This window comes from Vigna unguiculata, chromosome 3 (genome assembly GCF_004118075.2).
Source record: "Vigna unguiculata cultivar IT97K-499-35 chromosome 3, ASM411807v1, whole genome shotgun sequence".
Classification (NCBI taxonomy): domain Eukaryota; kingdom Viridiplantae; phylum Streptophyta; class Magnoliopsida; order Fabales; family Fabaceae; genus Vigna; species Vigna unguiculata.
Genome location: NC_040281.1, coordinates 35,543,531 through 35,569,422, shown reverse-complemented (window position 1 = coordinate 35,569,422; position 25,892 = coordinate 35,543,531). Strand labels below are relative to the sequence as shown.

The 25,892-nt window shown below is 29.9% G+C and overlaps 2 protein-coding genes and 1 pseudogene across 2 annotated transcripts; all 3 read left to right on the top strand.

The window, feature by feature from the left end:
* The first annotated feature begins 3,733 nt into the window (after positions 1-3,733).
* On the top strand, positions 3,734-6,986 carry LOC114175379. Its single transcript, XM_028060151.1, has 7 exons — positions 3,734-3,874; positions 3,969-4,236; positions 4,316-4,391; positions 4,540-4,613; positions 4,692-4,791; positions 4,871-4,942; positions 6,809-6,986. Exons 1-7 carry the CDS (start codon positions 3,734-3,736, stop codon positions 6,984-6,986), a joined length of 909 nt encoding a protein of 302 aa, XP_027915952.1.
* A 1,267-nt stretch (positions 6,987-8,253) lies between these two features.
* LOC114174924 lies at positions 8,254-9,818 on the top strand. Its single transcript, XM_028059656.1, has 6 exons — positions 8,254-8,483; positions 8,587-8,707; positions 8,798-8,968; positions 9,193-9,261; positions 9,333-9,401; positions 9,518-9,818. The coding sequence occupies exons 1-6, from the start codon at positions 8,479-8,481 to the stop codon at positions 9,716-9,718; spliced, it is 636 nt and encodes a 211-aa protein (XP_027915457.1). The 5' UTR covers positions 8,254-8,478; the 3' UTR covers positions 9,719-9,818.
* Positions 9,819-11,656: 1,838 nt separating this feature from the next.
* LOC114175378 lies at positions 11,657-16,196 on the top strand (annotated as a pseudogene).
* The last annotated feature ends 9,696 nt before the right edge of the window (positions 16,197-25,892 follow it).

Sequence of the window (25,892 nt, the reverse complement as noted above, 5' to 3'; positions counted from 1 at the left end):
CAAACAAGAATCAAAGTGTTGAACGCTACAAGACTTGATTTAGCCTCTTGAAATACCATATTACAAGATATACCTGAAAATCATATCCAAGTCACAATCCTTACATACAAATACAATTGTTACAAGAACAAAATCACTTAAATTAGATATTTAATTGTGCACATGAAAGCTCCATAAAGATATAATTGTCTCAATTTTAGCTCTCTAAGAAAAAAAGGTTTTCTGAAAATATACACTTGATTACATAGTTTTGCTGATATGAGATTTTTATGGGTGCAGTTTGATCTGACTTCTTCCCAACTTTTTGCGAATGATGGATTTTTTTTAGGAATGTTAGCTTTAGAAAACAACTTTCAGACAGACACAGAATGCATTGTTGGGTATAAGGGTTGTCACAATGAAAATGATCCTATTAGTATTAGGAAAGCACAATATAAGGTAGGGTGATTTTTATTGCTATCGAATTATCTTTACATTTTATTTTAATTTTTAATTGTATTCCAAACATTAAAATGATAATTTGTATGTTTAAATACTAATTTGGTTCTAATTTTTATTTAGTTTTTTCAATTTGGTTGTAATATTTTTTTTCAATTTGATACTAATATTTATTAATTTTGTTCAATTTGATCTTTTTTATTACCGTTTAACAAATAGTAGAAAGTGATTTGTCATTGTCATTTCGTGTTTCTTTAATTTTTTAATTTTTTTATTTAAAAAAATGTTCACGTGACTATCAGATCAGTTTTTTATATTCAATTTGGTTCTAATATTCATTATTTTTATTGAATTCAATCTCAATCTTTTTTTAAAATTGAGCGATTTTGTTCTCTCAAAATTATGACAATTAATTTTTATATAAACATTATACTATTATTTTTATTAAAATTCACATTTTTGTTAAATATTTTTGTTTTAGGATTACAATTAGTTTAAAATTAGAACAAAAACTTTAAAAGTGGAAAATAACACCATTGATTTAAAATTTTAATTTTAAAAAGTTAAAAATCACGTAAAAATGTCATATAACATTATTATATTAATCGATTATATTTTTTTATTTGATTTTTAAAATTTTAAAATTTTAAACTAATTGTGTTATTTTTCACTTTTAAATGTGTGATTAATCAACACATTTAAATATTGTAATTAGTAACATTTTTTAACTTCCATTTTTTATCTATTTAAAAATAAAATTTGAGACGATCTTGACTTGTCATAAACTATAGTTTGAACTGAAAAAATTATATATTTTTTTGTACTAAAATGACACTTTAATATATGAAAATTATTATTGATTAAAAACACAATTTAATAAATAAAAATAAAATGTCAGGAATTATTATTAGTTTTAAGTGTTTCAATCGAATAATTCAATATTTTAATTGATTAAAATATTTATTGTAACATTTTTGTATAATATGGACTAATGAGTCCATGCCACAATGTCTCGAACCAACATTAGACACCGACCAATCATGTTGGTAGAGCATACCAACTCGACCAAATCTTTGTTGATATCAATATTGATGTAAATCCTTCTTATTTTAGAAGTTTTGTCATCATAAAAATTTCTCCGAGCAAGTGTAGGCCAGTCAGTTGTTAATGTGACCGAACGGTCGAGCATCCACTGTAACTAATTAATACAAAAACATAACACAAATCAACATAATAACCGTATTAAGGTATGGTTAGACCATAATTAGACTAACGGTAAGTAAAAACTCCTTACAAGTGATATAAATATAGAATACTACTCATGTGTTTTTTCTTCTTACAAGAATGTTTGTTAGGGAGAAATTATATATATATATATATATATATATATATATATATATATATATATATATATATATATGTGTGTGTGTGTGTGTGTGTGTGTGTGTGTATAATATGAAGTCACAAAAGGAATTGACTTTATTCTTAACTTAAAAACATAAAACAGTTTATGAGTCTTTTTTCTTATATGATATTTAACTTTGTTATTTTTATTCTATGTAGAACTTAGATTTACATTTAGATTATTTTTATATTAATTCATCTAATGAAAATCAAATTCATGCTTAAGTAAGAGATTCTAAATTATAGAAGTCAAGAACAACTTCATAAGATGTATATAATTGCTCATAACATGTATATAATTGCTCAATTGAAGTTTTTTATTTTACTAAAAAAAATAAGATAACAATTAAAGTCATTTAATTATTGAAATTGTTTATTTTCCTATCAAAGACACAATCATTATTATAAACAATATTCCTATATATATATATATATATGTATGTGTGTGTGTGTGTAAATTTCTTAATTACTAAATTTAATTTAAGTTTATAAAATTTATTTGTGTTTCTTGTACTAATATAAAGTTTTTTTTATTAATTATTCTCAAAATATGAGATTATTAATTATTATTTCATTTAAATTTGAATTCTTTATTTTAATTACTCAATTTTTATATTTTATTTTAAAAAAATATGATATAATATATTTTATTAAAATAATGTATAAATAATTTAAATACACTTTTCAACATAAAATTAATAAAGTATTATTATTTAATTTTACAAAAAAAATACTCATATTAAATTTTAATTGTATTTTATAAATTTATTTTATATAATAAATATATTTATTTTTAAAACCGTGCAATGCACGTGTAAAAATGCTAGTTGAAGTAAAATTTCATGATATTAATTATAGGACACCTAACTCGTGGTATATAAAAGGCATTGTATACATATCTACTATATATCTAAGAAATTCTTAGTATAGGTAAATTACTGAAATAGACATCTTAACTTATTGACAACTGTCTCAAATTGAGGATATTTTTGTCTTCTGGATTTTTTTTTCCCGCTGAAAGCATTAAATGCTGATTGATGTTTGCTGACAGTCGGAGGCTTCTTCTTCAAGGCATTGCATTTGGTGGAGGCATTTCAATTTTTGTTCTTCGCTTAGCTTTGTTGAAACACATATTGGCTTTCTTTTTTCTTCTTCTTCGACACTTCATTGCATCTTCTTTCTTCTTCTTCATACCAACGTAAGTTTTTTTTTGGTTGTTTATTTTTGTTGGCTAATCGTTGTTATTTTTTTAAAGCTCCTTCTTTTTGTTCTTCACAGTAGCTTAAGTTTGAAATTTTTTTGTTCGTGTTTTTTTATTTTTTTGTTCTTCCGTTAGCTTTGTTGAAACACATATTTGCTTTCTTTTTTCTTCTTCGACTTCATTGCATCTTCTTTCTTCTTCTTCGTACCAACGTAATTTTTTTTTGGCTGTTTATTTTTGTTGGTTGATCGTTGTTATTTTTTTTAAAGGTCCTTCTTTTTGTTCTTCACAGTAGTTTAAGTTTAAAATTTTTTTGTTCGTGTTTTTTATTTTTTTGTGATTGTTGTTGTTGAAGGTTTGCAGAAGTTGTTTTCGGTGTAGTTTCTTTTTTGTTGTATTTTTATCATTTTTTGTTGTTGTTGTTGTTCTTCTTCTTTTTTTTTGTTCTTCTTCTTACTCGGTGCACAACTTTTATTTTCTTATAAAGCTGAAACATATAATTTTTCCTATGTTTAGGGTGTCGAAGAAAAGGTTGATATTTTTTATTTACAAACTGTTGAATATTATTTGTTGTTTTAGATGTTGTTATTTTGAGTGTTGTTCATGTGTTTTTCATGTGTTTTGTTATTTTGAAGTTGTATAGTTTTTTTTCCTGTAAAACATTTGACCTATTTTATTGTTATGTATTAGATGGCAAGGAAATTTGATATGATCAAGGATATTGATGGAAAAAGGGAGACTTTGAAACTTGTTGTCCGAATTGTGGATCTGTGGTTTGTTGAGTCATGGGAGTCCAAACGAAATATGGAGATGATTTTGACAGACCAGAAGGTAATGTATCATTGTATGATCTATGTGCATTACATGTTTGAAATTGGAGAAAAAATGGATATATTTGACGTTTATGCATGATTATGCTGGTTAGGGTGATGTTATCCCTGCTATGATTAAGAAGGAAGACATTAGTACGTGGGAAGACAAGTTAAAGGAGGGAGAAAGTTATATAATGCATAACTTCAAAATTCTTAACAACAGAGCTCAATATAGAGTTTGCGACCACCCCTTTAAGCTATTGTTTATTGGAGCAACGTTTGTACGACGACAACCAATTGCCAGTATTCCTACAAAAGTTTGGAAGTTCAAGAGTATAAAGGATATCATTGATGGAAACTATTCTGCATATTTGTTGGTTGGTAAGTTTTTTATCCTTCATTCATATATGTTTGCTATTTTTTTGTTATGTTTACTTACTGTTTTGTTTTTCCATTTTAGATGTCATTGGTGTGGTGGATAATGTGGAGGAGAAACCAAGTTCCAAAAATATTGTGTTTGACCTAAAGGACTTGAGGTACAATTGATTATAATGTTATTATTTGTCAAAGATTAAATTTATTATTTCATTTTAATGCTCTTTTGAAGTTGTTTTTTTTTCTATAATGTAGTGGTGCGTCAATCTGTTGCACTCTTTGAGATTCATATTGTATGCGATTGGTTAGTTATTGGAGGGAAAGTCGTGAAACACCTTATCTTGCTATTATTCTTACTCAGGCAAAGATAAAGGTTGCCTCAGGTTTCATTGTATTTCGAAATGTTTGTTATATTTTTTAGTCTGCGTTATTTGGAAATTTATTTAAATTATTTTGTATAGGTCCATGGTCGGTGTCATTGTCTAATTGTTGGAATGGATCGAAGTTGATTTTGGGAGATGATATACCTGAACTGACTGAATTTAGGAAGGAATTTTCAAAGTAATAGTTTTATATTACGACTATCTTATTGTATAACTCTTTGTATTTCATAAAGTACTAACTAATGTTTATTGTGTAGAACCTCTACTCATGAAATTTTTGAGGAGGGAAGCCAATATAGTGGGTCTTCCCAGATTAGTCATGTTGATAGGTTTATGTATAAAACTGTTGTTAAAAGTGTTTCAAAGAGCCTGACTGTCATAGAGGTTGTCGCAACCGAGATCGCGACGGGACGACGAACCAAAAAAAGAAAACAGGTTTAAAAAAGAGATTTGGAGTCGCCACCATAGTTATTCTGGAAAACCATGGAAAACCATAAAGATAAGACAAGTCCGCGAAAAACCAGATTTTGGATCCGGGAGTCGATTACGCGTAGGGAAGGTGTTAGCACCCTACAGCACCCGCCCGAGGGCGGTACCTTTAATTAAAAAGAATGCAAAGTTGATGTGGTTTTCAAAATGTTAATTTTCCCCAAAAATAATGAGATAAAAATGCTAAAAAGAAACAAAATATTTTTTTAGTTTTTTGGGCCCGACAAGGATTGACCTTGGTCCTAGGTATTCTCATTAAAAATGAGAAATCAGGGTTACATAGTTCTTTAAAGAAACGATTTGGGAAAAACGATTTGGAGAATGATATGATTATTTTGGAGGTGAACCTGACAAGGACTGGCCTTGCTCCTACGTATCTCACAGTGGAGAATCAAGGATCACGTAGTTCTTAAAAAGACTGTTGTTTGAAAATATTGACATTTTTTGTATTTTTTGAAATTTTATATTTTTTTGGTATTTTTGAATTAATTGAGAATACGTGTCACACGACGTGGGCGGTCGAATAGACACTAAAAAGGAAAGAAAATCATTTTTTATATTTTTAGAACATGAGTGTCACGCGGTGCAGACGACCGAACAGACACAAAAAAAAGAGAAAGAAAATTATTTTTAGTATTTTTGAATTATTTGGAAGAAAATGTCACACGAGCAGCCGGACAGACACAATAAAAAAAGTAAGAGGACTTTTTTTTATATTTTCTATATTTGTAATTTTTATAATTTTCAAATATATTTGTGTTTTTTTTAAAATAAAAAATAAATAAAATAAAATAAACAAATAAAAGAATGAAATTACTAAAGAAGGATAAAAGTGGAAAACAAAATATGTGGGTACATGAGTCATTAGTGGGGGTGCACAAAATAAACACAACAACAAGTCCAAAAACAATAGACAAAGATATGGGATGCATGAGTATCACATGTGGGAGGTGTATGAAGTAAATGAGGTGTGTGTATTGAAAGATGGGGGTGTAGCGAGTAAAATATAAAACAAGTCTAAAATAGGAGTAAAAAGCGTGTGCAGGGGTGCGGGATTAGTAATTGTGCGGGTGCGCAAGGAACAAAGGTTGCCAGCCCAAGGAAACTCGCGGGGTGTGTAGTTAATATTGGGGGTGCGCGAGAAAAACCACGCAGACCCAATTTTAATACACAGGAGGGTGAAAGTGTCAAAAATGGTGGTGCAAGGAGTGAAGTGGGCTGAGACTTGATCACGTGTGACGAATATGATTAACCTAAACCCTAGCAACTCCTGAATCAAGAGGCAAACCCTCTCTCTATCTCTCTCTCGACGACACCAAGACCCACACCAGCGCACACTCGCCACCATCAACGACCACCCTCACCGTTGCATCACCACGCCACCGCACCATCATGCGACTAGCTTGCCAGCGGCGCCCATTGACGGCGGAGACGTCGCCCTCGTTCTCGGCGGCTCAACGATTTGTTCGATTTGTTCTCGCGCACGCGTTGACTCGAACCTCGAAAGATCGTCACCTCGTCACCTCGTCACCATCGACCACAGCCATCGCGGGCGACACCGGTGTCCACCACGGTCGTTGGCGACGAGAGCCTATGCGACCTTCACTCTCCTTCCCCTCATGCGCAACTCGAACTGCTTCTGCGCGAACTACAGGGCCACTGCCATTGGTGCGCATACTCTATTTTTTATTTGGGTTTCTATGCAGGTGGATTCGAACATTGAGGAAGGAAAGATTGTTGTTAGATGAAGGTATGAATCTGGAGATGAAAGCCGAGACAGATTTGGGCTCATTCGTGTGTGAGAATGTGGACGAGATAATGGTGAAAACAGGTCCTAGGAATGTTCACAGCTTTGGCTATTTAGTTGGATATGGAAAATGGTGAGGATGAGTGAATAGAGGTTCTCTGGCTTTGGTTGTTTTGTGCAGATTGGAGGAATGGGGAATGTGTTTGAGGTTGAAGTTGAAGTGAGGACGTGAATGGAGGAGATTTTACGTGCGTGCTGGGTTTGGTCTCGTAGTCTTGATTGTCATATAAGAGAATGCGACATATTGGTGTGCACTAATGTGTGTGAGAAGATTGGTGAGCATAGATGAATGAGGATCGTGACGAGGAAAAGAATGGGGAGTAGCAAAATCGTGTGATTCAAATCCAACAAATAAAATGCAGCAAACACAATAATATCATCTTGTTCATGGCATTCGAGGATTAGAACGAAACATATCAGACTTAACACGCCCGCTTACATCATGCTCAATCAAGTATAGGCGCAGGGCTCACCTCTCGGAGTTCATTAACTTGTGCTGTGGCCCCAATTCTTTCCTTGCTCGAGCTGCCTGTTTCTCCCTTCTTCTCTCTGTTTTTAAAATCTTTCTTCCTCCCTTGTTGTTGCTTTGTTGAGTGTTGCTTCGTTGAGTGTTCCCTTTTTTCTTGCTCTTGCTATATGTTATATTGCGAAACTGTATCTTAAAATTTGTTATTTCCAGTTAGCTTTTGTGTCCCCTCCTCGTTCTCTTTTTTCTTGTTATACTTATGAGATCCCTTTTGTTCGTGGTTGAGAGATGTAACATGGTGTAAAGTGGCGGTTGCTTCTTTGCCTTGTTCTGTCTGCCCCCTCTTCAATCAATCCATGCATATGCAGCTGATTTAATTTCCATTTTTGTGTGATGAGTCTGCAGCAACGGGACTTTCAGGGTAACAAATGAGGAAAGGGCTAGCCTATCCTGTGCAGAAAAATTGAATGTCCCGCACCTCTCTCTGTTTTTTTTTTTCAAATCTCTCTTCTCCTATTTTTTGTTTTTCTTTGCTTTTTTTTTTCAAATATGTTTTTCTTTTCATGTTTTTTAATCCGTTTTTAAAATAATAAATAGTAATAAAATAAAATAAATATGAAGAGAATTGAAAACAAAGAAAAGAAAGAAGAAAGAAGAAAGAAGAAAGAAGAAAGAAGAAAGAAGAAAGAAGAAAGAAGAAAGAAAAAATAAAATAAAATAAAAATAAAATAAAATAAGATAAAAGGACATAATAAAATCAAAGTAAAATAAGATAAGAAAGAAAATAAAAATAATAATAATAATAAAATAAATAAGTAAAAATAATAATAATAAAGGAATATATATATATTATAATCCGGACAAAATTGGGTGTTGACAGAGGTAGTTTTGATTTTCTATACTTTTATAATCGATTTTTGTTATTATTAATCATTCTTTTATTGTTGTAGGAGATTTCATGTGTTACTGTTGCACATACACTTAAATTTAACTTAGGAAATGATGGATGGAGTTACTTGGTTTGTAACTTATGCGCAAAAAGAACATATGAAGTTGGTTCTTTTAAGTGTTTGAATTGTGATGGTTATAATTAGTATCCAAAAATGAGGTTAGTAATAGTTGTGTAATAAAATTATCTTACTAATTAGTAATAAATGCTTAGTAGATTACGTATATTATAATCTTATTTATGATTCAATATATGTTTTCAGATACAAGCTTGAAATTCAAGTGACTGATGGAAAAAAGGTTGCTAACTTCATGCTTTGGGACCAAGACTGCATCAATTTAATTGGTGTTTCTACTGGTGATTTGCGAAAGAAAATGATCAAGGTTGTACAACTTTACTTTTCCATTAGTAATATAATAGTGTCATAATAATACTCATATTTCATTTCATCTTTGTTTCTCAAAATATATTAGGATGGTGAGGAGGATCCTAAGTGTTTTCCAAAGGATCTAGACGTTCTTTTGGGTTGTACTTTGGCTTTCAAGGTCAAGCCCCAAGGAAATAACCGACCTGCTTCAGTAATGAGAGTTTCAACTGATCGTGAAATTATAGGTCACATTAGTAGTATTCTTGGACAAACTCAGGTTGTAATTTTAATTGTTGTGTATTGATTATGTCATCTATTTTGAGATAGAACTAAACAGATCAAATTTTCCAGGTAATCAAATTTGTTGAAGCTAAGGAAAATTGTTCTGATGAATTACAACTTCATAAGGAGAAGTCCATAGTGAATAGATTTGAAATTGGCTACTTTTATTAATACCCATTTTAATGTATTGTATGTTTTATTGTATATTGAATAATGCAGGCAATTGAGGTTGGAAAACGTATGAGTGCCAGTGAGTCTGATGTACATACTCATACTGGGAGTTCTTTAGTAAGTATTTTAAAGTCGGTTTGATTTGTGGTCTGATCAAAATTTATAATTTTGGATGTTAAATTTTTCAGGCAATGGAACTTGCTGAATGTGGTGATAATGCAGCATGCGACTTATCTGCTGATACTGATAGTTCATTAGTAAGTATATAAGTAGATACAATTACCGTCATAATTTTACTGGACAGTTTAAAGATGTAATAAAGATGTAATACAGTTTAAAGATGTAATTTTACTGAACATATGATTCATTGCAGATGTGCCTTTCTAGGACTGCTGATCTTGATCCAGATATTGTTTTATGTGTCATGCCCAAAAAAGATGTTTGTACTACCAGTAACAATGAAGACATAGAGTACATTCCATCAAATTTCATGGAATTTGATCTTTTGGAGGACATGCCATTAGCCCAATTGTCAGCTACAAAGACAATGAAGACTATCAAGAAGGAGAAATGATATTTAATTTATGAAAGCCTTGGAAATTATTGTAGTAAATGTTGCTTAAAACTTTATGTTCATTTTGTTAGAAATGTTTTGGCTCCTTCAAAGGCTACATTCGTTGATCCTGTTTTGATAAATTGCACTGGTGAACCTTCTTTAATATTTTAAATAGTTTTGGTTGTGATTACCTAGAAGGAAGTTTGTGCACTTTTTTTATGTTGTGATCTTTAAATATTTAATTCATTGATATATTTAGAGATCGTATTTAGCAATTCATAAATCATAGTGACTTTATATCTTAACATTTATAAAGTCAACACTAACTTGTATTATAAAAAATAATTTGTAGCCTTCCATACGTTAATGTTTTTATTGTCAGAATTGAAGATGTTATCAATTGTTTTTAAAGTAGACTACTATCAGACTGTGTTATGAATATTTTTTAAAGTATACTACCATGATACCCGTTCATACATGATTGTTAACATGTATATTAATTCGAACTTTTGTTACATTCCAACCTATCCATTCAGTTTTACATTTGGATATGTTTTTAATAACATCTTATATGGATTGATTAGACATGCATTTAATAAAGATACGTAAAAGTTTATGGAGTAATACGATATCATAATTCATTTAAAGCAATGATCAGATCGGCATTTAATAAAGCCAAAAACGTGCAATACTTAAAGTTGATGGTACGATATTATAATGTATTAAACCAATGAATTTGATGATTATTTCCTGCACTACAAGCAATGTCTAAGAACAATCTGCATGTACAATGTCATATATAATATAATGAAATGTAAATGTATAAAGCTGGCAGATTAGACACATTAAGGTGAAAAGACTTGCATTTAATAACCCCAAATCATGCTTCCCATTGACATGACTTTATAGTGGTGTTAATTTTGGCGGTAAAAATTTCACGATTCATCTATCCAGTAACATGCAACTGCCAAAATATGTAGATAGCCTTATGTAAACACAACCTTTAATGGATAAACATATGAGAATTTGGTAAATCAAATATGTTCTAAACGGTTGAAGCACAATGTACTATTGTTATTCATTAATTGGAGTTGTAACATTTTTCTGTTGACAAAGCAGGATTATGAACTATATCTATAATGTTTTGAAAATTTCGTGTAGAAGTTTTTTCTATCATCTTCATATATAACCTTTATATAATATGCAAATGTTGTTGTTTCTGAAATAATTGTCAATCTGTGTGCTGTTTAATGTAGAATGATGGCCGATGAAAATAAAATTTATAGTTCAAGTGCAAGAATAAAAAGAAAACTGATAATGCAGGAGAAGAGGATGAATGCTACATGCAAAAATCAGAAGCGCGTTGAAAACAAAACACGATATCGTACACCATTAGCTGATGTAACAACTTATTTTGTTAATCAAGATACATTGCATATGGAATCACAACTTCAATGTTCTGATGTTAGATTCAGGAATGTTGAAAGAAATGTTACAGCAACACGAAAAAAGCCACAAAGTTTGCTTGAGAAGTTTGAAATCACTGTGAATAATGTGACTAACATAAGTCATTCCAATATACCAACTCAATCATTTGTATTGGAAGATGTTCATGAACTACAATCAAATTCGGATAAGTCTGAATCACTTGGTGAAGCAATAGAAGGTAATTTTATTTTGGTAATGAAATTAATAGTCATTTCATTTACCAAAAAATTACTTAGTTTTACCATTATTACTGATATGTTCATCATTATTAATTAAGCAGTCATTGATGAAGTACATGATATGAACCATCGAAACACGGAGGCTAATGCAAGATAAGTAATCTAAAAAGTTTTTCATAAACATAATTGTTATCATATATAGGAAGTTGAACTAATAATTATATTAATTTGCAAATTGTATGCATATATAAGAGATCCGATCTATGTTTGTCAACATTGCAATGCATATATGTGGTATCAAGAACGCATTGACAAATCTCATCATATGATTAATCCAAACTTTCAACTGTGTTGCTCAAATGGAAAAGTTGAATTGTCAATGTTGAAAAAAACCCCTAATGAGCTAAGTCAACTTTTATTTCAATCAGATTCAAAACAGAGCAGAAGTTATCAGAAGAATATTAGAACATACAACACGATGTTTGCATTCACATCACCTTGAGCAAAAATTGACAATAAATACAACAATGGAGGTGGTCCACCAAATTTGAGAATCCAAGGACAATCATGTCACAGAATTGGTAGTCTTCTTCCACCAATTGGACAACAGCCAAAATTTGCTCAACTATATATTTATGATACTGAAAACAAGATACACAACAGAATTCAATCTCTGAGGTACAATACATTCGTCTTAATAGTTGTTATTATATTATGTTGCATCTTTCTATTGATCTGAAATTCAATGTAGGAACAACAATGATATTGATGCTGAAATTGTTAGAACACTAACAAATATGCTAGATAAGTACAATATGCACGCTAAATCTTTTCGAATGGCAAGGGACAAATATGCGGAGTAGCTATATCATGATCTTAAATTAAAACTTATTGCTGATAGGCAGAACGATGGACGTATATATAACATCCCCACCGTTTCAGAGGTTGCTGCATTAATAGTAGGAGATGTTGATACTGCTTCTCCTAGGGATATTATTATGGAAAGCAAAACATGAAAATTACAAAGAATAAATGAGTTACACATAAGCTACTTGGGATATCAGTATCCTCTGTTGTTTCCCTATAGTGAAGATGGATATAGGCATGATATTAGTCATCGTGATTGTTTGGCACTCAAACGTAACCACTTAACGATTAGGGAATGGTTTTGTTTCAGAATTCAAACCTGACAATGTGAGGCAATGACCATTCTTAGATCAAGAAGATTATTCCAAAAATTTGTTGTAGATGGATATACAATGATTGAGTCTGAAAGGCTATCATTCATCAGAAACAATCAGTCGCAGCTTAGGGTTGACAAATACAGTAACCTCTATCAACCAAGTAATGATAGCTACATAGAAGCTTCACAGAAAGGAAAACGTTTTGTGCTTCCATCTAGCTTTGTTGGTGGTAGGAGATTTATGGATCAATTATATTTTGATGGCATGGCAATATGTGGTCATGTAGGATTCCTAGATCTTTTTGTAACTTTTACGTGCAATCCAAAATGACCCGAGATTTCCAGAATATTGAACCCTTTAAAATTAACTCCTTTAGACAGGCTATATATCATTGCAAGAGTTTTTAGAATCAAATTTGACCAACTATTATTAGATTTAAGAAAGAAGAACATATTGGGAAGGGTCATAGCATGTGTGTATATTTCATATACTTAATTATTTACTTATTTCATTTAATTGATTATTCTAATCATGTAACTGATCTGTGATTGCATAATGTATAGTATTGAATTCCAGAAACATGGTTTGCCACATGCTCATTTGCTGTTATTTTTGCATCCATCTAGCAAGTATCCGACAACCATGGATATTAACAAGGTAATCTCAGCTGAAATACCATGTGCCAACGAAGATGCAAAATTGTATAACTGTGTAAAAGAACATATGATTCACGGCCCATGTGGAATCTCTAAGACATCATCTCCATGCATGAAAAATGGATCGTGTTCTCGATTTTATCCAAAGAAATTTCAAGATACTACAACAATTTCAGAAGATGGTTTTCCTCATTATCGTCGAAGAAACAATGGTCTTAGCATTGTGAAGAATGATATTGCACTAGATAACCGATTTGTGGTTCCTTACAATCCTACCATATTACTCAAATATCAGGCTCATGTGAATGTAGAATGGTGTAACCGATCTAATTCAATCAAGTACTTATTTAAGTACATCAATAAGGGCTGTGATAGAATTATTGTTGCCATTGTTTCTAATGATAAGCCAGGTTTTTCAACTGATCTTCCAAGTGATGAAATCAAACAATATATTGATTGCAGATATATTTCTCCATGCGAAGCATGTTGGGGAATATTTTCATTTCCAATTCATGGAAGAAATCCAGCTGTTGAACGATTATTTTTTCATCTACCTGGCGAGCAATCAGTGTACTTCAAGGATGATGATGATATTGATGAAATTATGGCAAAACCGACAGTTAGGGAGTCCATGTTCACAAGTTGGATGAAGTGCAATAAGAAATATTCAGATGTAAGGGAATTAACATATCCACAATTTGTTACTAAGTATGTATATAATAAAAATCAAAGGTGTTGGAAACCAAGGAAAAAAGGAAATACCATTGGAAGACTTATTTGGGTTCCCTCAGCAACTAGTGAACTTTTCTACCTAAGGAGGATGCTAACAATTGTTAAAAGTCCAATATCCTACATAGATCTACGAACTATTGAAAACATAACTTATCCTACATTTAGATAAGCATGTGAAGCTTCTGGATTTTTGGCAGATGATACAGAATATGTCGAAGCTATCAAGGAAGCCAAAGAATGGGGATCTGGAAACTTCTTGAGGAGATTATTCGTAATTGTCCTCATGTCAAATAGTATTAACAAACCTGAGGATGTTTGGAAGAAAACATGGGAATGGCTTTCTGATGGAATTCTATATAATGACAGAATTATTTGCAAGAAATCCAGGTGAAATTGTTTTTAACAATATTAATCTTAAGTTTGGATATGAAAGTATGTTAACTTAAGTTATTTGTTGCAGGCCTCAACCTGAATATGGAATTGTTGCAAAATTTGACTTTGATTGAAATTGAGAAGCTTTTACAAAATAATAGAAGAACATTAAAGGAATTCCCCTCCATGCCTTATCCTAATGATTTTGTAGTAAATTACTATGGCAACCGATTAGTGTATGTTGAACTTGATTACAACAAGGATGATGAACTACATATCTTTCAATCAAATTTTAGAAGTATGACAGGTTAGTCATTTCTTCTAAACATTTTTGCAATACAAGTCATTGCAATATATCTGAATTATTATTGATATGCAGATGAACAAAGACATATTTTCCAAAAGATTATAAATGTGGTGCATGATGAAAAATGGGGCATGTTCTTTTTATATGGATATGAAGGAATTGGAAAAACATTTATGTGGAACACATTATCTGAAGCAAAAATAGTTCTAACAGTTGCATCAAGTGGTATAGCTTCTTTGTTATTGCCTGGAGGTAGAACAACTCATTCAAAATTTAAGATTCCAGTTCCAACACTTGAACACTCTGTCTGCAACATTACAAAAGGTAGTGAATTATCAGATTTGATGAAATTGGCCAACCTCATAATTTGGGATGAAGCACCAATGGCACACACGTTTATTTTTGAAGCACTGGATCGAACTTTAAAAGATATCATGAGAGAACACAACAAATCTGATTTTGTTTTTGGTGGCAAAGTAATAGTATTTGGAGGGAATTTTAGACAAATTCTTCCTGTTATTTCTCGAGGAAGTAGATCTTATATTGTTCATGCAACTATCAACTCATCCTATCTATGGGAGCTCTGCCAGATCCTAAACTTGACCAAAAACATGCGACCGTTACAGCAGGGATTGCACAACTCTACTATTGCTGAAATTGAAGAGTTTTCTTCCTGGATAATCAAAATTGGTGATGGTTCACTGAATGAACCCAATGATGGCTTAGTAGATATAGAAATCCCTCCAGAATTTCTAATCAAGAACTACAAAGACCCTATCCAAGCTATAATCAGTAGCACTTATCCACAACTACACGAAAAATTCAACGATGAGATGTTTCTGATATCAAGAGCTATTCTAGCCAGTCGAATTGAAACAGTAGATGAAATCAATAAATTTGTTCTGGATTCTATTCCAGGAGATGCTTAACTCATACTTATCATTTTTTCATACATTTGTCATCTTTTAAAAGTTTAACAATTGTTATTCATCTAATTCAGGTGAAGTCAAAGAATACCTCAATGCAGAATGCATTGATACTTCTGACACCATGGACGTTGATGTATATGATGGTATTACACCAGAATTTTTAAATTCATTGAGAACATCAGGATTACCAAACCATAGTATAAGACTCAAAGTTAGGACACCAATAATGCTTTTGAGAAATTTGGATCAATCTGAAGGTCTCTGTAATGGAAGTAGATTAATAGTCACTAGACTAGCAAAGCATGTAATTAGTGCAAAAATTATAACTGGGAAAAACAAAGGAACAGAAGTTTACATTCCGCGTATGTCCGTGTTCCCATCTCAGTCACTGTGGCCATTCAAGATGATTAGAAGACAATTCCCGATCATGTTATTCTATGCTATGACCATAAAGAAATCTCAAGGTCAATCTTTAGATTGTGTTGGATTGTATCTGCCTACACCAATTTTTAGTCATGGTCAGTTATATGTTGCAGCTTCTAGAGTTAAAAGCAAGTCAGGATTAAAGATTTTAATCCATGACACTGAGAATAATCCTTTGACTGCTACCACAAATGTAGTTTTCAAAGAAGTTTTCAACAATGTGTAATGAACGATAAGATACATGTTCCTGTATTTTGTTAAGAATGCATATCTGTAATAGTTACAAAAGTAAGAATGCTTAATTGATGTGCATAAATATGATGTTCTGGCGTAATGTATTAATTTTTTGTAACAATGCCTTGCAGTAATAAATGAAGATCTGGTACTTTGATGTTATCCTTTCCATTTATCATGTCTGAAATGACAATTACATTATCGTAAAAATCGTATTGGGCATAGTGCATTAAATATGCAAACTACCATACACCAACAAGAAAACAAGAATTAATTATATGTAGACATTCAACCAAATGATGTTAGTACTTATTATGGACACCATCCTAATTCTTTGGTACCCTTGGCACAATATTTTCGAATAACTCCTGATGTAGGTTCATATAGCAATTGCTTATATAGAGTATTACTTTCCAGCCATATAATTAGCCCAATTAATATTGAATCTTTTTACTTGACACACCACCGTAATCATGCAGTTGACCTCCCACAATTGTCAGCTTAATAATGTTTTGAACCCGAAGAAGACTTTGCAAACTCATATCAGCAGCCCAAGTAATATTGAATATTTAACTAAACAGACTACCATAATTATCAAACGCACCTCCTACATGTCTGATATTATTAATGTAATAAGCCGATACAAATGATGATCCATGTTCATTTATTAACAAGTTGTCCTAATTATAACTATCCAAACTATATTAAATCCAACAAATTATGAACATTACAATTATTTATAAAATTGACTTTTTAAAGATAAATATAACTAATATTATTATATACAAGTTATTTTGTTTTTATATTAATGTAATATTATAGTAAATTTTATCGTAGAAAACGAATGGTTAATTTTTTATAAATAATAACAATAATAAATGAATTGAATTCCTCTTAGTTAATACTATTCCAAACTAGAATACTTATATTATTTTTAACTTGTAACCATTTTTACCGAATAACAATTATATAGATAAACAATATTCTTTATGAAATCGTATTAACAATAACTATACTAAGGTTTAATTATAGTTTTACTAATTATAAAATAATTGAATATTTGGTAATAATACTTTTTATTTATTGAAATTTTTCGCTAATATCAAATTTATATTTATTCAAATTTTTAACTTAATCAAATAATGTAGATAACGAAAATTCAAATTTGGTATAGTAAACACAAGACACATGTACATATTTATGAATTAGTAGACATAGTCAATATAATAAATAAATAAGCAATTCTATATAAACATATATATCAACATTCCAAAACATATTAATGTTGATATGCAAAATATTTAACATCTGCAATTCATAAAAACGAAACTGAAACAAAATGTTCATAGGTCCTACATAATAGTTGTAGAGACAAAATATTCAAAACATTACAACAAGCTAATTCTTCAATATATGGATGACGCTCTTTTCTTCATTCTCCATAACAAATCTTATGCGATCACCGGCAGCCAATCCATTTTCTTTGCAGAATTTCTTCCAACCACAACTCAAATAACACTCATAGGAACTTCTGTCCGTCCAACGAATTTTGCAGTTCCAGAATTGAGATTGGCCATTCATCAGCGTGTAGCTTTTGCATCCCTTGATCAAGCATTCTTTTACAAATTTGGAATCCAAATACTACATTCAAACAAAACGTGTCAAGCCACCATAAATATGAACAAAATTATAAAAACAACACTATACATATAAATCTTACCAAAGAAGATACTTTAACATCATAATTGCTTAATACTTTCTCAAAATCAGCAACAACAACTGGAACTTGGGTGTTTGAAGCATTGGCCGAATTCCTGTTATAATCCATTTCTATTCCTTCGGTCGAGAAGATCCTATGAAGAAATATATTGTTTCCTACATAGTTTAAATGTAGGTAACACGGACCAGTCAACCCATAATATGGAATGTACCTACTGAAACCAAACAGAACCATCCTCAAAGACTCATCTGTATCGACATATATTTCAAACATCTTCGACAGAGGATCATACAACTTGACCACATAATTAAACGCAAGTTTATCCTGACAGAATATTTGGAAGTAATCCGGCAAAGTTATCAACAACTACGACAACAATCAACAGATAAAATATATTAGTATGAATGACTATACAAATGCAGTTCTAAATATAATAAAAATGGATTAATATTGCATATGTGGCTGGGATGAACTGCACCCTGAATGCTTGGAAAAACCTTATTGAGGACAAAGGGTTACATGCAAGAGAATTCTTTTTTTTACCAAGATACTCAACCTCCATCCAATCCAAGTCGAAAACCCTTATACGAAAATAACGATCTCCACAATAAACGGTACAGACATAGTAAACATTGTTTAGGTTATAAAAGGACAGAATCTGCCTCTGAGCCAAAAGACCTTCTTCAAACTCTATATTTATCACATTTCCTTTCGGATCACTAAAAAAGTTGGTCCCCATCAGTAGTAATTTGCCCCATTGTTCACAAAAACCAACTTCAAACTCGAGACATTCTTGACATATACCAAAGGAGAAGGATTCATAAAAATCAAAACTTTGAACAAAAAATTTTAGAGACACTTCAACCAGAACACCATCGTACAAAAAAAATATAAACTTTAGGCCAGAAAGTAGGTATTCCTATCCAAAAAAGCAAACTTTAACTAAATGAAAGAAGATAATCGACCAACCTCTGCGGGCTCCATCACCATGACTGAGTTCTGGTAAAAGTTTGTGAAGCTGATAGGCCTGGATGAAGACATTTCTAGGTTTGGACCGTGCTGTAACTGCGAAGGATGATGGTTTGTTCCTTCCTTTCTGACCAAACACATGCACACTAATCCAACTTACCTTTTAAAGAAACCAAACGTAACGTCTGCACCAAATGAAACCTCTTGACGAAACCAATCAACGTGCTTCACAAATATCACCCCTCGATAAGACATGTAATAACTTCATATTGCCGCCATCTTTTCATATTCTGATACAAATATTACTTTTATTTTAATTATATTAAATTGGTAGTAAAAAACGTTTATCATAGCACTTTAATGATGTACTGTTAGGTCAAAGAATATCTGAAACCATAATCACAAAACATACAACATTTAACCGAAATTAACGTTAAATTCAAATTAATTGTGAAATTAATAAAGCAATAAGACCATACTATTACAAATATAACAACACTAATATATAAGCATAATTAATTCTACAAAATTATATGAAAATTATATTTATTTAAGGAATATAATTATTACATATTCTTAAATTAAGAAAAAAAGTCTTTAGAATCATGTAAATATAAATAGTAATGGGTTTATAAAAAATAACTTTGAAATCTGATTTCAAAACAAGAAAATTCAAAACAAAAAAAAAATCCAGACCTGTTTTTTACTCTTTAATCTTTACTAGAAATCTAAACTTATTATCACAAACAATGTTTTGTTATTAAACTTCTAAAAAACATCATACTGTTATTTCTTAATCTAAACAAAATAACAATTAATGTAATCACAAATTGATTATTCCAAATTACTTAAAAACACATAACATATAACACATAATATATAGCAATAATTAATTATACGTAAATATATAATTATATCATTGTTAAATGAATCTTATCATTCAATATATTTAAATTGACAATTATAACTTCTATAACTTTTAATTTAAATTATTGATTTAGTGATAATAATATTAAAATTTATTTTCTAAACAAAAAAATTTTAAAAACCAACGGGTCTCATGCTAGTTTTATCCTAAAATATTATTTTATTGAATTTATATTTTATCCAAAAATAAAAAGCAAAATGGATATTTTAAAATAAATGAAGGGTGTAGAAGAAAAAAGTGGGAGTGTAAAAAGAAGGACCTTTTGAATTGGATATTTAATCCAATCACTTCTTCATACGATTGATCCAGGAGTGTTTCGATCCAAACGGAACTGTGGTAGATTGCGTTGATGAAATTTTATCAGGTTAGTGAATTTGACAAATTTTTTGTGCTCGATTGTGTTGGAGTTTGGTGGGTGAGATTCTATATTTGAGGCATAAGGTTATGAATGGAGATGAAAGTATTTTATTTATATTTTTCAAATAATAAAAATGCTTATTTACGAGGATATTGAGTTTTTCTTTTATATATTAAGAGACAATGATTTTATGTTTCAAATAAGAAATTATAATGCATTTCAAACATGTTTATTACTAAGTAAAATTTATGTAGCTTTATCGGTCTTATCTTTTAAGACACGAAAACAAAAACTAATTAGAGAATGAGAAAAAATATGTTAAATAAGAAATTGAAAGAGTCTATCGATAACTAACAAAGTCAGCATATATTTTTAGATATGTATATTTATGTTCATTTATCGTAAACAGGGTGGAACATTGTTGTGAGAGGGGAGCACGCTCCCCAAAAAATTTTGGAATTTATTTTTCATATATATTTATATAATTTTTAAAATTATATTTATATATTATTTACATTACGAAAATTTATAATAAAAACTAAAATAAAGGTTAAATAAAAAATTAAACGGAGACATCGGTTTATAAAAAAGATTAGAGTTATTTTTCTGATTATAAGATTTTTTTATCATATAAGTTATCATGAAAGTACGTGAGGAGAAAAAAATACAAAGAGATAGAACGGAGAACACATGTTAGAAAATATACAGATTGAAATTAAACTATACATTCTCACATGATCTCTTATTGATTAATATTAGTGTCTTATTATGATTTATGTATGTTAGATTTATTATTCTTCTTATGATGTTTCTCCCAAATTAGTATTAACCCTAATAGTAATTTTAAAGACTCTTTTATGAAATTAGTATAAATCCTAATTATGAAATTTAGGAATTTTTTGTTTTCCTAAATTTGTTAAAGTTTTGAAGTTATACGGTCTTGCTTATTTAGTAAAGTGGTATGAGTTTTGTTATATTTTGCAATGTGATAATTATGATTTGTGAAGATAAATTTTATATTTTTCTAAATAGATGAGATGTGATAATTTTATATTAGAAAGATTATGATAAAGAGTAAAATAATTAATTTTATTTAAAGACGAAGGTTTGTGATAAAGATGAGAAAGAATGCATATACGATAACTAAACTTGAGAAATCTCATGAGAACCAAACATTCAAGACAATGAAAAACAAATCTCTAAAGTTTTTAGAGTTACATATAATAAATTAAAAAATTTATTAGAACGTGATATGAGAAAAGAGTCATCAAATTAAATTAATGAGGTATGAAAGACTTATCTAAGATGATATTCATAGTTTGATATCATGATATATCAGTGAATGATAGTCATTTTTCTTATTCTACTATTATGTGTGATTTTTTAAGTAGAGAAAATGAAAAGCTTTTTTAGCTAAAAAAAATTTATATATAAAAAATCTAATTTGGTACCTTATATTTTTTTTGTCCAAGTTCCGCCACACATCATAAAAATATTACATTATCAAATCATTAAAAATTATGCTAAATTTATTATTATTAAACAAAACCGATATCTTAGTCGTGATATTGTAATTAAATAGCAATGTAAAAACTCAATATTTTTCACAATAAATTATAATTATCTTTTATTCTTTCTAAAGTATATTTAAATTCAAGTCAACTTTATATATTTTAATATTATATTAGAAAGTAAATTTTAAATACAATTCAATTTTATTTTATGTAACTAAATTGATATTTTCATTCATATATGTATTATAATTTGATGTGTATTTTTATTCGATATAACTAAGATATGAATTCATTGACATAACTAAGATATGAATTCATTTATATAGTAAATATATATGCATTATATGCAATTAAATATAAATAAATTTTATAATTTTATTGTGAATTATTTTTATTTATTTTATAGGTACTAGCATGAACATAAATATTGTCACACTTGTGTCCACAAATTTTAAATAATTATGTTATAACATAGGTTATCAACATTTTTAAATTAATTAATTTGATATGTAAAGTAAATTTTTATATTCGTTAATAAAGTTAAATATATCGTTACAGGTACGATGAAAAAGAAAGTAGTTCAACAAATTTATAAATAGCGGTTATTCTTGAAAAAAATTGTTAAAATAATTATATTATAAAAGGTAAAATATAAATATAAATTGTGTACATAAAGGAGAAAATTTGATCATATTCGATATTAATAAATTAAGATGTGAATTCATTTTTATATTATTAGGGAAAATATATGCATTATAGTATGTATTCACTCTTTTTTTTAAGATAATAAAAAATAATAAAATTATTATTATTATAATTATGAAATTAAATATAAATATTTTTTAAATTTATTGTAAATATTTTTAATTTATTTTGTAGGTACTATTAGACACATAAATGTTGTTGTACATGTTTGTTCTATTTTTTAAATAGCTGTATTATGACATAGGTGATTAATATTTGTAAATTAATTAAGTTCATATGTAAAAGTAAAATTTTATATTTGTTAATAAAGTTAAATATATTTTTACAAATATGATAAAAAAGAAAAGAAACAGTTTTATTCAACAAATTTCAAAATAGCAGTTATTCTTATAAAGGCAGTTAACAATCTGTATGAAAAAAAGAGAAATCTTCTTAAAATATGTATTATATGAATTAAAAAAATGGTAAAATTAAAAAAAATGTTAAATTTTAAAAAATAATAAAATTGATAAAATGATTATTTTAATTTAAAAAATATTTTATTTAAAGGGTAAATACGAAAAATAAATGTGGACATCAAAAAGAGCAATGCTTTATATATAGTTATAGATAATTTGATCACATTATATAACTAAATTGAAATTTACATTCATTTATATATTATAATTTAATAATATTTGTTCTTTATGTAAATAAGGATGATAAAAAGTAAGATATGTACAAATTTAACTATCTCATCTCCAAAATATAAATTCATCCTCATCCTCATTTAAATATCCAATGAATAGGAGACTTTTCTCACATCCTCATCCCGTTGAAGAATAAGTGTACTCGCACTTAAGTTCCTACCGGTCTCTTTATTGTTTTAAATATTAATTAAATAATTTTTCTTCAAAAAATAAAAAATTATAACAAAGAAAATATCATAGTATCAAATATTAAATGTTAAAGATACATTTTTTTCCTCCCATGTCAAGTATAAATAAATTATAACGATAAATTAAGGACCAAAGAGAATTTCAAATAAATATTTTAGATTACTTAATAAATTAATGATATTTTAATAATTTAAAAAAGAACGAATATGAGGATGCAAGAATAGGTGTTGCGAGGGGTGTGAGAACGAGAGACATGACATTTATGTCCATACACATCTTCGCCCCCTATTCAATTTAAAAATTCGAATATTGCTCATACTTAGTCAATACAAATTTTTTTAATTAAAATCAGAACAAATTTAGATAATATCCTCATAAAATAAATTCACTTGTCACTACTATGCTTCGGCCCATAACATAATTAAAATTGTGTAAATTCTAAAAATTTTATTATTATAAATATTAAGTTCACCCAAAAGATACCATTCTTATATACTTAAAATAAATCCAAACTTAAGAGATAAAGCATTGCATTGTATACTTGATGATAATTGATGTGGTACTTTGTTCTTGATCACTACTATACACGAGAGTTTTTATGTCAGGTGTACGAGGCTTACTATTATAGTTATTTTGGTACCATAGTTGCAGATATAGAAAATGTGCACTTTCTATGACGTGGCGAAAGATACGACATATGCTAGGTGTACAAATAATAAGTCCAAACTTCTCTAACTCTCGCGCTTCCAACCGAAAGAGAGTCCTACCATTCTCCATCTCCTTGTACACCAACGATAAGTGGCTCTCACCGGCGAACCTACCCATGACAAATTCGTCATCATGCAACCTTTACATGGTCAACTCTGATGAAAAATCAGGGAGACCATTATGATATTCAATTTGGGAAAGGATATTGATGTCACACTCAATCAAGATGAGAATGTGAGTGATAAGTCATGTGGTTGATCGCCACAGGTTACCTTGACAAGATCAAAATTGGGGTTCATATAACATATAACTCCAAAAAACTATCACAAAGAGAAAACTCATTTTTCTGACATAATTCATATATATATCAATCTATTACAAAGTGCATCCTTGTATAGGATGAATTAGGAAAGATCCTACGAATTTCATAATAATTCTCAATAACTAATATACCTACTAATACGACATTTAATCTCCATTATATGAATCCTTATTTCCTATATTTAATTAAAAGATAAAAACTACAAAGAAAATTCAAAAGACTCTTCAAGATCATATTAAACCCTAATGCCGCCTTCCTCGATCTGACTTGCAACTCTGCTCTCCGATGATACTTGCTCTGAGGACAACTCATGGCAGCATACCAAAATAGTCATATGAGTAAATAAACAAATGTGCAATGTGTGAGGAACAATAAGAACAAATTGCTCTTTCCCAAATTGAAGCAATTTTGAATATAACATTTTAGGATTCAATAACTGACCTCTTCATGAGAATTCAATAATGGAAGAAGACAACCACCACGAAAGTTGTGAGAATGCAAGACACGACAATGGAGTTGGCGAGAATGCAAAGAGGAAGCATAAGTTGTGAACTACTGTAGAGATAACGTGGAAAGGAGAAATGAAATACTCGAGAAAAAACACTAATAAGGATTCAAACAATTCAAACATACTATGATGAGTATCAAATTAACATATATGCATGATAAACATATACTATGACAGGTCACTCAATAACTGATATAACAATTGTACAGGGTGAGGTGAAAGCAACAAGTTCTCAGCCTAGGATGGCTGGACACATCATGGCCAATACCACCAGTTATCAGTGGGCCGAGTACGTTTCGACCATGTGGAGTCATGGGTTTTTTTTTCCTTATAGGGAATTCAGTTTGCATTATTATGGAACTAGGCACATTTTAAAAAAAAATACGGAAATGGGCAAATCGTGTCAGGGTAGGACGTTTTCGTATGAAGAAATCATCTAGCCCCCAAACGTTTTTTGGTCAAAATTAGTCAGCGGGCGAAAATCGTGTGGAGGGTGCACTATTTTTAAAGAAAGGTGCACTATTTTTAAAGAAAGTGATGTGAGGGGTGAACGTTTTTACATGAAATCATGTAGGGGGTAACGTTTTTCATGCAGTAATTGATTATCATATGATGTAATCGATTACTGCATGCGTTACAGTTTTCTGGGTGTAATGTAATCGATTACAGACGAAGTGTAATCAATTACATGCATAATTTTTTGAAAAAAAACGTTAACAGACATTTTACTGGATAGGAAAGCAATGACATATGATATAGTCGAATATGAAACTAAAAATAGTGATAATAATGAAAAAAACATTATAATCAATTAAAGTACTAACATAATAATGTCAATGTGAAAGTGCATTAAACAAATACAAAGTTTTTGAATGAAATAAACATTAAAATGCATCTAAGAAGGGGGAAATTGGCACCGCACATAAGCCATGTCTTCCTCAAGTTGACCAACCTGAGCATCTATACTATCAAATCTTGAACCAACAAAAGCCCAGAGATCGCGGATTTTGTGGATAATATCATTAAGCATAGTAGCAGATGCATCCTGGGTAGGGTGAGGCGGTGGAGATGGTGAGCG